Source organism: Microcaecilia unicolor, chromosome 11, assembly GCF_901765095.1.
Source record: "Microcaecilia unicolor chromosome 11, aMicUni1.1, whole genome shotgun sequence".
NCBI classification, from domain to species: Eukaryota; Metazoa; Chordata; class Amphibia; order Gymnophiona; family Siphonopidae; genus Microcaecilia; species Microcaecilia unicolor.
Genome location: NC_044041.1, coordinates 107,598,451 through 107,611,896, shown reverse-complemented (window position 1 = coordinate 107,611,896; position 13,446 = coordinate 107,598,451). Strand labels below are relative to the sequence as shown.

The window sequence follows — 13,446 nt, the reverse complement described above, 5'->3', positions numbered from 1 at the left end:
AGATCGCCGATTCACCCCGCCCCCCCCCCAATGCAGCGCGGAGCCCCCCGGCGAAAGGACACCCCCGCGAAGGAACCCCCACCAGGTGCACGTCGTGCGTGCCTGTCCTCCGTTGTTCCATGCTTCTTCTCTGCCCCGGAACAGGAAGTAACCTGTTCCGGGGCAGAGAAGAAGCATGGAACAATGGAGGGCAGGCGCGCGCGGCACCCCCCCCCGGCGGCGTGCACCCGGGGCGGACCGCCCCCCCCCAGGAACGCCACTGGTTGGAGTACTCCCGCTGAAAGTGCTGATAGTTCGAGTGCTGTTGGTTGGCTGCCGGCAGGCCCGCAGAGGTGAAACAGAGCAGAGGCAGTCAGCTGCAGCGGAGGCAGCAGTAGTAACCTCAGATTAAGGCAAGGGCTGCAGTAGCTGTTGCAGTAACCAACCACAAATTAAGGGCAGCAGGATTTCAGGAAGGGAGGTCTCAGGTTGACCCAGGCCCTGAGTCAGAGGGAGGCATGCCTCAGAGTGGGTGAGAGCCACAGGACCAAGCAGCGTTTTTCTTTGGGAGCTAACAGTAAAGTTTTCATTTATCTAATACGAATCCAAAAGAATCCACGGTAATTATTGAGTAGTCTGTTCAGTGAGACAGGTTGTAAATCCATAGCAGTACAACTGGTCTGACTACAAAGGGTTTGCACCAGCTCCAATTGATTCAGAATGCTTCAACAAGACTGATAGCCAGTGAAGTTTATGCATAAATCGCATCACTTACAACCATCTATCAGTACAATACAGAATCAAATTTAAAACTCTTATGTTTGACTTTCAAGGCTCTTAAAGGAAATGGCCTAGAGTACTTGAAGCACAGGAACTCCCTCTACACACCTTCAAGGTCACTAAGGTCTTCCCAAGGAGTTTCCTTAACCACATCCTCTCAAAGGACATCATATGATGTGATACCAGCAAGCGAGCCTTCTCAGGTGTAGCCCCCCATGCTCTAGAATGTACTCCATGAAAGGCTTCACTTAACACAAGACTATCTCTACTTCAAGAAGTAGGTGAAAGCTTGGCTCTTCAACCAGGCTTTTAATGGAAGAAGTAAATGACACCGACTGGACATACTATAGCAGGACATGTTTATCCACTCCTACTCTAGCTAAGGTATGGTTCAAGGAACTTTCTTTAAAGTAGTCCCTTATTTTCTTACTCCTGTTACTCTATCTTATCTATCTATATGCTCCATCTTTGCTTACAACCTATGCTGTCTATTAAAATGTTTTATTGTGTATTGTGTTGACATTGTAATGTAGCATACTATGCCATACTTTGTATTGTTGTTTGAATATTTTTACTTATGTAATTGACTATTGCTTATGTTTGACTTATTCTTGCTGTACACCGCCTTGAGTGAATTCTTTCAAAAGGTGATAAATAAATCCTAATAAATAAATAAATTTTTTATTTTTGTTACATTTGTACCCCGCGCTTTCCCACTCATGGCAGGCTCAATGCGGCTTACATGGGGCAATGGAGGGTAAAGTGACTTGCCCAGAGTCACAAGGAGCTGCCTGTGCCTTTTTTAATTGAATTTTTTTTGCATAGACAAGAACCCAATAAACAAATTACTTGAAAAATATATCACAGGATATCATATATGATAAACAAAAACAATAGTCTATAAGATTTTTTCCCCAAACAAATGTATTATCCCCCCGCCGTCCCCAACTAGATCAACCTGGCAGTGACACACACAATACTTATGTTGCTTTTTATAATCAAAAATGTGCTATCTTTTAGGGAATTACACCCCCCTACCCTCTAATCAATCTGCCCAACTGTCTCACCTTATCTACCCTCACAACTCCTTCTATGAATCTTAAAGAGTGGAGGTATGTTAAACCCTAGTGCTAGTCATCAAACTAGCATTGATTGGAAATCAGGAATCTCAATGTCATTAGGAGTGGAAGAATAGCCTAATGGTTAGTGCAGTGGCCAGGGAACCAGGTTCAATTCCCACTGAAGCTCCTTGTGACTCTGGCCAACTCACTTAACCCTCCATTGCCCCACAAAATAATATGTAAACCATGTTGATGGTAACCATAGAAGGGTGGTATATCAAATCACATCCCAGAGATAGGCTGTTGATAATTTCTGGTCCTGCTGGTTTTTAACATTCTTGTTTTCCTTGTGCTTCTGCCTCCTTCCCTTTGTGCTTTTTAATAAATCTGATTCTCTGTAGGCAGTGGGAAATAAAAATAATAATAATAAAATGCACATACCATGGAACATTTTACTACCTGACTCGAACTACATAGAAATATTTATACTATAAAATGTACCCTCATGCATGGGATTTCTGTGGCTTGTGGGGGGGGGGGGGGGGTTCCATGTTGCAAGCACAAGAGTCTTCCTGAAGCGGATGCAATTAGGTTCCCCCTTAGTAGCACATTTTAATAGGACTAAACATGATTTTGCACAATTTCGCTGCTTTGCGATTGATCAGATCACAACAGATAATGAGAGGAGGCAACAGAACAAAACACCTCCTGCAATTAGAGCAGCGGTGGATTTTCAGACTTAAATCCCTAGAACCCGGAGGTCTTAATACCGTGATCCAGTGGGCAACATTTTTTTTAGTGCGAGCTCTTTAAGTAATTTCGACAACACAGGCATGTTCAATGCCATCTACCAATAGAAAGCGAGCTGCATTAATGAGCGTCTAGAAAAGCAGCCGCCATGTTTGAATAGCCTGTGGAGCACGCGGATAAGAAGTCATACTGAATAAAGTCCGTTCAATATGTTTATGGAGATATTTAAGAAATAAAGTTAGACCGTTGCATTCGTAGACATGTACAATCCTATAGAAAATTGGAGGCAGGCAGTCGTTCAGTGGCCTTTTTCCCGTATTACAGAAACCAGCTCAAGCAGGAGGTCTATATCCTTGAGAAAGCCGAACACGGCAAAACAGGACCCCGTCGGACTATAAAGATAAGTGCTTGCTGCTTCATGATTAAACTATGTGAGATAAAATACTATACACAATATAAAGAGTTAATTTGAATCAAGAAGGAGATCTCATCCCCTGCAATCAGAATAAAAAATGTCTTCTGGATCGGGGATACAAAGGCTTTTTCCTCCATCATTACGTGCAATTCACTGTCACATCACTTGATAACCACTCTTTGAGGATTAAATAACATTAATATCTAAAAGTGTGTTTGAGTCATTTTGATAAGTAAATCTGAATTGTGACAGTTTTAGAATCCTCATGAAATGCTCAAATTTGTTCAAACAACCTTTTATTTCTGCATTGTTCTAAGAATATTACTGACAATTCCTGTCAGTGTGACAAGTGGTGAGCAATCATTTTCATGGCTACTCTTATGTTCGTATGAACAAGAAGACCTTTCTAAAGAGGCAAAGGGATAGGCTGGTCTATCAGGAGATGTATGAGACCTGCATACCAAGGTTTCTAGGGGCCAATCTGAAGCAAACAGAATGATTTCCCCTGGATGCAGAGTGGCTCAGCCAAGGACCCTGCTTATCAGTGGCCAGGGGAAAAACATAAATCAGAGAGTTCTGTAGCTAGGTTTGAAGAAAATCCTCCAGCTCCTCTGAACTATACCCTAAAATCTGGGAATTTAGGCATTGTAGACTCTGCTTTGACTCTATTAGAGATAATACTCCTGGTGAAAGATCCCACTTCCCCAGGTCCAGGGAGTGGTGGCTGAGATGCTCTACCTGGGTGTTCAAGGTTCCTGCTAAGTGCACTCCCAGTAGGATGGTCAGATGCTTCTCTGCCAATTGGAAAAGAAGATGAGCAGCACAGGCTAAGGGAGCACCTTCAGTTCCCCCTTACCTGTTGTTTTAAGATACCACCATCATATTGTTGGAGAGAACCCTCAATGGCTTGTTTCAAAGAAAACTGGCAAAGGTTAGAAGTGCTTTATGAGATCAAATTACCTGATTTTCGAATGCAAGTTTTCTCTGAGTATAACACATCTTTTAATCCCTTGATCAGAGTGATTAAACAAGTCTACACACAGTTTGAAATGTCATCACATGTACATTCGTTCTCTGGATTCTCACACACACGCAGATATGATAAGTATTATTCAAGCTGGCAACACCCTGGAATAGCGGCTGTTTAAAGTATGCAGAGCGAAAAAGTGGCAAAGTTTGAAAAGCCCGCCCTGTGTAGGGATTGGGCAGAAATCTTTCCCGGTCGAGACCTTAAAATTGCTGCCCGGAGTTAGGAGAGAGCGGAGAGGAGACCTGACAAAAGCTGCTGCTTGCTCTGTATTAGGAGCTTTTATTTCAAAATTTCTGTCTTCACTGGTCGTCTCAGAACTCCCTGCATACCTAATTTTGTTTAACTCCATGTGTTCTCTCAAATCATTGATTTCTTTCCCCCGCCTATTTTGTTAGCTGTCCTTGTCGCGCCAAAGAATTATGTCATTAAAACGAAAAGCTCACTAGTCAGGTACTCAGGGCTATTACCACCAGTCTCTAAGGGGAAATACCTAACCTAGAGAAACACTTAATAAAGGATTCCTTATTTTATTTATTTAAAGGTGATACTCATATTGTGCTGAAATCTGGCTCTTTACAAGATAAAGTAGGTGGCTCTGAAAAGAGCCTTTTGGGTTGATTTCGTCCTCTGTGCGGGACAGCTTTACTTGCTTTTAGCCGCCTTGTGACTCTCGGTTTTCTTAGGCAGAAGCACCGCCTGGATGTTGGGCAGCACGCCGCCCTGCGCGATGGTGACTCTCCCTAGCAGTTTGTTCAGCTCTTCGTCGTTGCGAATGGCCAGCTGCAAGTGCCTGGGGATGATGCGGGTCTTCTTATTATCGCGCGCAGCATTACCAGCCAGTTCGAGGATCTCGGCGGTCAGATATTCCAGCACCGCCGCCAGATAGACTGGGGCGCCGGCGCCCACACGCTCAGCGTAGTTACCTTTCCGCAGCAGTCTGTGCACGCGCCCCACGGGGAACTGCAGCCCCGCTCGGGATGAGCGAGTCTTAGCCTTAGCCCGAGCTTTACCCCCTTGCTTCCCACGTCCAGACATTTCGATCAGGTTCTAGCAGAAATAGCTGAAGGCAGCCAGTCAGTGCGGCACAGCACAGATCGAACCGGTTTTATACTCTACCACTCTTTTTTCATCTCTTTCGCGATTGGTTAAGAAACGACCGCCCTGAAGCCCGCCTCTCTCAGCTATTATCATAATGGCCAGGTAAATAGGCCAATCCGAGGGCTGCCAGGCGGTCTGATGACGTCCCATTGGTCTAGACCTAATAGCAAAGGAGAGAAACTCAGCGCCAGAAATTTGCATGGGGTACCTATAAATGGCCATCCGAACAAGCTTTTTCACTGCACTACTAGCTTAAGATTCTTTGCTTTGTGGACTCCAGATAGAGAATTTGCCGTCGAGCTTGTGGCCATGCCTGAACCAGCCAAATCTGCTCCCGCGCCCAAAAAGGGATCGAAGAAAGCCGTGAGCAAGACCCAGAAAAAGGATGGCAAAAAGCGCAAGAGAAGCAGGAAGGAGAGCTACGCTATCTACGTATATAAAGTACTGAAGCAGGTTCATCCCGACACCGGCATTTCGTCCAAAGCCATGAACATCATGAATTCCTTCGTGAATGACATCTTTGAGCGCATCGCTGGAGAAGCCTCCCGCCTGGCTCACTATAACAAGCGCTCTACCATCACTTCCAGGGAAATTCAAACCGCAGTGCGTCTGCTGCTACCCGGTGAGCTGGCCAAGCACGCCGTGTCGGAGGGCACCAAGGCCGTCACCAAGTACACCAGCTCCAAGTAATGGCGGGCTCAGCCTACAGCTTGGGCACACACAACCCAAAGGCTCTTTTCAGAGCCACCCAACTTTCTCCACCTAAAGCGCTAAAATTTTGCTGCACGAGTAGGGCTGACCCAGCTATTGCACTATTTTACCTTATCTCCCAAAGTGAAGGGAGGTTTTAAGATCTTTTTTTCTTTGCAAAGATATATTGAGAGGAGTGTGGGAAAGAGAGCCTTTTACCTTCTTGCTACTTGAGTAGGGCTGGCCCAAAAAAATTCTTCCAACATACGGACAAAATAAAGAAGCTAACATCAAAGCTCTGTTACTGAAAGTGTGGGTGGCTCTTAAAAGAGCCTTTGGGTTGGATAGATTCAAATAAGGGTCAGGTCCTTTAGCCTCCGAAACCATATAGGGTACGGCCCTGGCGCTTCAGAGCATACACCACATCCATAGCTGTTACTGTCTTTCTCTTGGCGTGCTCAGTATAGGTGACGGCGTCTCTGATAACATTCTCCAAGAAAACCTTCAGCACCCCACGAGTCTCTTCGTAGATGAGGCCGGAGATACGCTTGACTCCGCCTCGGCGAGCCAGGCGCCGGATAGCGGGCTTTGTGATCCCTTGGATATTATCGCGTAACACTTTCCTATGGCGCTTAGCACCCCCTTTCCCTAAACCCTTCCCACCTTTACCACGACCAGACATTTTCAGCCTGCAAAGTGAAAAGCTCTACAGAAACAGAATAACAAAGAGAAACACCCAACTGCCACTAATATAGAGGGTGGGCGGACCTTATGGAGAACTGGAATCTGAAAAAAAGGCGGGCCTGCTGAATCCTCCCCTCCCCCACAATTCGTGCCTGGACTCGGTGTTCATTTTTCAACTTCTTTAAGGTTTCATGTGAGAGGAAGAGAAATTAACTTAACTGATCCTATGCGGTATGTACATTTTATGTGCACATACCGTACACATAAAATGTTGCTATAATCGAAGCCTCGTGAAGGATATTTACATGGAACATGAGAACGAGTAGGGACATATAAAGTACTATCTAACCTGCCCTTTCTCAGGCTCCACTCATTCCATACTAAAACTTCTTTTGTTGTTCTCTACTTTTTTTCCCGTTGCTGCTTTAAACTGATTTATTTTTCCAGTGTTCTCAAATTTGGTATTAGCAGACTATTATCTGCTTTCAGGAAAAATGTGGAACAAAAATTGGTAATACCAATCAAATTTGCCTCGCAAATGACACTCCAGATAGCAGGGAGGCCACGATTTAAGTGCCAAGACGAATAGGACTCTTCAGCTGGGGGTGCAGCAATCCAAGAAAGCACATCTCTAATGTCACGTCCGGATTTAGAGCAGGGGCGTAGCCAGACACCCTATTTTGGGTGGGCCTGGTCCCAAGATAGGTGGGCAGAACTCCACCCTGTCCCACAAGTGATTTGGTCTCTCCCTCTCTGGCCTGCATGCCACATTGTCTCTCAAACATCCCCCCTTCCCTGTATACCTTTTAAATAGCAGATTTTCACTGGCAGCGAACAGCAACTAATATACACTGCTCATGTTGGCTCCACAGCCTTCTCTCTGATGCAACTTCCTGTTTCCACATAGGCAGGAATGCATCAAAGGGGAGGTTGTGAGGCTGGTGTGAACAGTATGTGTCAGTCGCTGCTCGCTGCAGGCCAAGATCTTCTATTTACAAGGTATTCAGGAGGGATAGTTGTTGGGAGTTTTTGGCTGGTGGGGCTTGGCGATCCCTGCCAGCCACATCATAGGTGTGCTGCTACTGGGTGGGCCTGAGCTCAAATTGGGTGGGCCTGGGCCCACCCGGGCCCACCCTTGGCTACGCCACTGATTTAGAGCACAACGAGAATTGTGTGCAGTAAACCATAGGCCTTAATGCTCACCTACTTGCAAAACTGGATATCTGGGTTTAAAACAGGTTTGGACTTCCTGGAGGAAAAGTCCATAGTCTGCTATTGAGACAGACATGGGGAAGCCACTGCAGGCCTTGGAACTGGTGGCATGGAATGATGCTACTATTTGAGTTTCTGCCAGGTACTTGTGACCTGGATTGCCTACTGCTGGAAACAGGATACTGGGGTAGATGGACGATTAGTCTGACCCAGTATGGCTATTCTTATGACGTGCCTGTAAATTTGAGAGTGTCTCTTCCATATTTGCTGGTCTGTTTTGGTTATCCATTGCCTTTGGATAACAGTACAAGCTGCTTCTTTTGACTTTCAGGACTTTTCGTGATTCCTCCCCCAGTAATTTGGCTTCCTTAATTTTTCCGTATATTCCCTCTCCAGTATTGACCTTCTCAATGACCACCACCTTGTTCTTCCATCCCCATCGTTGGTACGGCTTGCTACTAAAGCTAAAACCAAATTTTATTAATTAGTATATTTGACTCGACACAACCGTTGTGGTTCGGCCAAAGGGCCTGCATCAGGAGTCTAAATACTAAGGTAGACAGCTAATGATGATCCAGAATAAGAAATACTGGCGAATAGTGTATAAATGGTCTTAAAAAGGACGTTTTTCTTCAAATTTACTGCTGAACTCTTCACGCAAGTGATCCGTTCCACAATTCAATACAAAGGTCTTTTTTAAGACCATTTATACACTATTCGCCAGTATTTCTTATTCTGGATCATCATTAGCTGTCTACCTTAGTATTTAGACTCCTGATGCAGGCCCTTTGGCCTAAACACAACGGTTGTGTCGAGTCAAATATACTAATTAATAAAATTGGTTTTAGCTTTACTGTGATCCAGTCTCTGGGACTCCTGGTTTTGTGCCCACTTTTTTGTTTGTTTTACAAAGTATCCGTGGGTCTTCTTTGAGTTCTCCACGCTTTGTGGATTCTCTATTGACTCTATCTACGGCTTGCTACTACACAGCAGAGTGTTTTTTATTTCCTTGCAACGCTTTTATGGAACCAACTCCTTAAGCCTCTACCTGAAGACAAATCTTTCATCACATTTAAGCCTTTCTTTAAGAATGTCCTTTCATCTCTATTCAAGCCACTGCCTCCGCCGCAATCCTCTTCACCTTCTGCCACCCAAAGGGGCACAAAGGCAGGACATTTTGCCCCAAGTCGCACTGGAGAAGGGGGATCAAAATGCAGCAGAGGCCTTGTGCTGCTCCTACCCTCCATGAAGGGCAAAGAGAGATAGGAAGTAGCAATGCTGAATGGTGCACCATTCAGTATTGCCCTCTCTCTTTTCTCTCTTTCTCAGCACATCAAGCATTGCCCTATCCCTCTTTCTCTCTCTCTCTCACACCCCCCCCCCATGAATATTTTCCCCTGTCCTTCCCTCCCCCACCCCACCCCAATCAACTAGCATTTCCTATTTATCTGTCTCTTTTTCCCCTGGAGATTCCCCTGACCCTGTCTTCTTCCCTTCCCCTCCCTACTCTCCCCACCATTCAGCATTGATACTGCCTATCTCTCTTTCCCCAGGTAACATTGCCCCTCCCCCTCCTATGCAGCATTTCTTCTCTCTGCTGTCTCTCTCCAGACCATCCAACATTACCTGTTTCTCTACCTCTGGCATGCAGCAGTGCCCCAGTCTCTGTTTTCATCCCCTCCCCCCAACAACGAAATTATTTAGAATTGCACATGCCTATCTATTCCCCTGCATCCAGAAATACCCCTCTCTTCCTCCTACTGTGCAGTACTGTCCCCCTGTCTCTTGCTCTCCAGCACATCTAGTGTTTCACCATCAGTATGGCACTGTCTATCTCTCCCTCACCCACCTCAATCTAATATTACTCTTTTTCTCCCCTTATTCCAGGTTTCCCATTTCACTTATTGTACCTCGCCGGGTCTGCTCTAATAAACGAGCAAGGCTGAGGTGAGGTACAGCTGGTCTCTGCTTGCCGCTTCTGCTTCCTGTGCAGGCCCCTGAGGTTTACCTCAAAGGAGACGAGAACGGCGCAGGAAACGGTAGTAGCAGCAGGCAGAGAGCCACAGTCTCACACATCTGCCTTGCTTGTTTATTACCGTGGTCCCCTCAAGGTGCAATGGGTGGGATATTGTACTACATTGCAGCAGTGCATAAAAGGGGAGGAACAGAGAAACAGCACAGTCAGGCTAGGAGAGGTAGTGTGTCCGTGAAAGGTCGCGGTTGGGGCTCTGGAGGATACGGGGCACCTATGAATGAGGACAGGACGGAGATAAGAAGAGAATGACAAGATATTCCAAGGGCAGTGGGTTGTGAACAAGACGATCAAAGAGTATGTGAAAGTGATAAACAAGAGTCTATGGAGGAGCTTCATCAGGGGTGTGAATGAGACAAGGGATTCAAATTAAGGTGTTATTTTAATTTTCGGTTAATTTCAGTTCTGACCGGAAATCTATGCTTTGTCCCGATTGTCTCCCTCCATCTCCCCCGTTATCTGTAAGCCCCTTTGGTCTATTTTACAATCCCTGGTAGTCTAAGGGTGTTGTTGGGGAAGGGGTCATCCCCATTTACTCCTGCCCATTCTGACTCTGCACTCAAAATGTCTACTGGAGCTGGAAAATCGCTCCTGCCCTGACTATACCACCTGAGATTGTAAGGTAGTCCTGGGTGGGGCTATTCTTTGTATTCTTGTGGGGTGGTGGGGTTGTACTTATTTTTTAAGTAATGCAGGTTTAATCTTGCACAATAGTTTATTTGTTAAATAGAGTGCTCCAATCAATGCTTTGATACAAAATTGTAGCAGGAATTTCAGGGGCTCCATTCTCAAAGCCACACTAGTGATTCCAGGTCAGAAATGTGACAAAGCCCACTTCATTCCTATGGTCTTCGTCGCATTTAACAGGTCGGAATCGCTATCATGGCTTTGTAAAAGGCGTCCTAAATTTGGCATGAAGTTATGAAATCCGCTGTGACTTGGATTGTGAAGCAAAGTCAGCCACTGTAAAAGCACTCTGGTTTTTAGTTTCAGTTTTCATTAGCTGTGGTTGTGATTCCATTTGTCCCAATGAAAGGAGAGTTTAATTTTACATCCATTTCATTTCAATATATTCCATCTTTATAATACCAGGCTTCCCAAGGTAGATGACAACAACAGTTAAGATGTAACCATCAGTAAACAGGATATAATAGGCATCTCTGAGACCTGGTGGAAGGAGGATAACCAGTGGGACACTGTCATACCGGGGTACAAATTATATCGTAGTGATAGGGTGAATCGGATTGGTGGAGGGGTAGCATTGTATATTAACGAGAGCCTTGAATCAAATAGATTGAAAATTCTGCAGGAAACAAAACACTCCTTGGAATCACTGTGGATTGAAATTCCATGTGCAAAGGGGAAAAGGATAGTGATAGGAGTGTACTACCGAAAATTTTTCTTCACCCAACGTGTAATTAGACTCTGGAATTCGTTGCCGGAGAACGTGGTACGGGCGGTTAGCTTGACGGATTTTAAAAAGGGGTTAGATAGATTCCTAAAGGACAAGTCCATAGACCGCTATTAAGTGGACTTGGAAAAATTCCGCATTTTTAGGTATAACTTGTCTGGAATGTTTTTACGTTTGGGGAGCGTGCCAGGTGCCCTTGACCTGGATTGGCCACTGTCGGTGACAGGATGCTGGGCTAGATGGACCTTTGGTCTTTCCCAGTATGGCACTACTTATGTACTTATGTACTTATATCCTCAATGACATTTCGCTATCTGTATTGTATTGAACAGTGTAGAAAAATGAGCACAAAGTACAGAGTTTATAACTGTTGTTTCTACCAGCTACAATAATATCTTAAGCTGTGGTGATATAAATATCATGAAATAAAAAATTAAATATCTACATATAGGAAGCCCCTTATTTCTAGTAATCTTTTGCTATTGTTTTGGGGAAGCGAATATGGTGGCAATCTCCACCTACTGGCTTCAGCCCATATAATGGGCTAGATAGACTCATACCTACCGTCTCATTTAACATCCTTGACTTGCTATCCAGCAGAAAGTCCCTTTGCGTGAATTTTGCTTGTACAGCCTTCCCTATCTGTTTTAGAGCTGAGCTGAGCCCGGAAAAAAGGGGTATCAGGGGAAGACAAGGCAGGCTTGGCTTCTGCTGGTCCAAAGACTAGTTTTTGCCAAAAGCTGAATGCCAAAAGCCAAAAGCTGAGTGCAAATAAAGTAGGGTGCATGCCAAGTATACTTGGTAGAAACACGGTTTCTGTGCACAACGTTTGCAGATTTTAACGACCAATTCCCTCTTCTAACACTGTTGTAGAGAATAAGATAGTTGTCAAGATTTCATTTTTCTTTTTTATGTCCAGGTGCAACCACCTGCCCCCTCCCCTTCCCCAGACCTAAAATGAGAAAAATCCCTTCGGTAAGCATTTGAACATTTGTTGGTCCCCGGGATTCAGGTTTGCGCCGGTAACGGAGAAGGGTTTCTTTCCGATCACTGCACAGGGCGGGAATTTCAAACCTCGGATTCGGCCTGCTCATTTGTTTACAAAATTTCAAAATGGTTAACTTAATCTAGGAGGGTGAAGAATACGAAACAAAAACGACCCCCCCCCCCCCAAAAAAAAAAGTAAGTAAAACGAAATTGATGCACCTCTAAGCAAAGCACCAATCCCGCCACAGGGCGGGCTTTTCATACCTTCATTAACGGTTCTCGGAGCCTATCAGCAGCCATGGAGCAACCTATAAAAGAGCAGAACGGCGCGATCTGGTTTTATGTGGTGGAGATATCTTTTTGAAAGCAGAAGAGACGTAAGCAGAGTTTGTATCCAGCATGGCCCGTACTAAGCAGACTGCTCGTAAGTCTACTGGTGGAAAAGCTCCTCGTAAGCAGTTGGCGACCAAGGCCGCTCGTAAAAGCGCACCGGCCACAGGCGGTGTGAAGAAGCCTCATCGCTATCGACCGGGTACTGTAGCGCTGCGAGAAATCCGCCGCTACCAAAAGTCTACTGAGTTGCTTATTCGCAAGCTGCCCTTCCAACGCCTGGTGCGAGAGATCGCGCAAGACTTCAAGACCGACTTGCGCTTCCAGAGCTCGGCTGTCATGGCCCTGCAAGAGGCTAGCGAGGCTTACCTGGTGGGGCTCTTCGAGGATACCAATCTGTGCGCCATCCACGCCAAGAGAGTCACCATCATGCCCAAAGATATCCAGTTGGCCCGTCGTATTCGTGGTGAGAGGGCTTAGAAAGCCATTATGCTCCAGCTACACAACCAAAAGGCTCTTTTAAGAGCCACCACATCCCTACACAAAAAGAGCTGACGAGTCAGTCTGCTCTTTTGTTACTACTTAGGGATTGTAGGCAGCATCTTGCAGTATTTCTTCCCGGTTCTCCTCCCCCTCCCAAACTACCGTATTGAATTTCCCCCCCCCCCCACATTTGGCCTGTTCTCTACTCAATCGGTAACGCCGGTTTCCCCCCCCCCCCCCCCCCAAAAAAAAAAAAAAAAAAAACGCTATTCAGGCTGATGCGTTGTTGAAACATCCGTGCAGGGCCATACCTGCTTCTGCTGAATTAAACCAACTTGCTGGCAGCTACGCCCGCGCCTATACTTTGGTATACCGAAGCTCCAGCTTATATAATAACTGCAGAAGCAGGCTTTTCAAGTCATTTAGCAAGAACCAAAATCTTACTCTTTTTCTTTGATCTGTGTGGTGGTGGCTCTGAAAAGAGCCTTTGGGTTTATAAGAGAA

At 45.5% G+C, this 13,446-nt stretch overlaps 4 protein-coding genes across 4 annotated transcripts in view; 2 read left to right on the top strand and 2 right to left on the bottom strand.

Annotated features, from left to right (window-relative positions):
- Positions 1–4,656: 4,656 nt before the first annotated feature.
- Positions 4,657–5,072, bottom strand: LOC115480338 (histone H2A type 1-E-like). The gene has a single exon (XM_030218953.1). The coding sequence runs from the start codon at positions 5,048–5,050 to the stop codon at positions 4,658–4,660; it is 393 nt and encodes a 130-aa protein (XP_030074813.1). The 5' UTR covers positions 5,051–5,072; the 3' UTR covers position 4,657.
- Positions 5,073–5,379: 307 nt separating this feature from the next.
- On the top strand, positions 5,380–5,810 carry LOC115480026 (histone H2B type 2-E). The gene has a single exon (XM_030218413.1). It carries the CDS (start codon positions 5,423–5,425, stop codon positions 5,801–5,803), a length of 381 nt encoding a protein of 126 aa, XP_030074273.1. The 5' UTR covers positions 5,380–5,422; the 3' UTR covers positions 5,804–5,810.
- A 357-nt stretch (positions 5,811–6,167) lies between these two features.
- The window catches only part of LOC115481206, a 61,208-nt gene continuing 53,929 nt past the window's right edge, over positions 6,168–13,446 (bottom strand). Inside the window, exon 5 of the mRNA XM_030220311.1 lies at positions 6,168–6,492. Within this exon, the coding sequence (XP_030076171.1) occupies positions 6,174–6,492 (319 nt within the window). The 3' untranslated portion in view covers positions 6,168–6,173. The remainder of the gene's footprint in view (positions 6,493–13,446) is intronic.
- On the top strand, positions 12,492–13,023 carry LOC115481212 (histone H3). The gene has a single exon (XM_030220318.1). The coding sequence runs from the start codon at positions 12,529–12,531 to the stop codon at positions 12,937–12,939; it is 411 nt and encodes a 136-aa protein (XP_030076178.1). The 5' UTR covers positions 12,492–12,528; the 3' UTR covers positions 12,940–13,023.

Excerpts from the sequence above, each read along its gene's own strand:
- LOC115480338 (XM_030218953.1), bottom strand. The coding sequence starts at position 5,050 with ATGTCTGGACGTGGGAAGCAAGGGGGTAAAGCTCGGGCTAAGGCTAAG.
- LOC115480026 (XM_030218413.1), top strand. The coding sequence starts at position 5,423 with ATGCCTGAACCAGCCAAATCTGCTCCCGCGCCCAAAAAGGGATCGAAG.
- LOC115481212 (XM_030220318.1), top strand. The coding sequence starts at position 12,529 with ATGGCCCGTACTAAGCAGACTGCTCGTAAGTCTACTGGTGGAAAAGCT.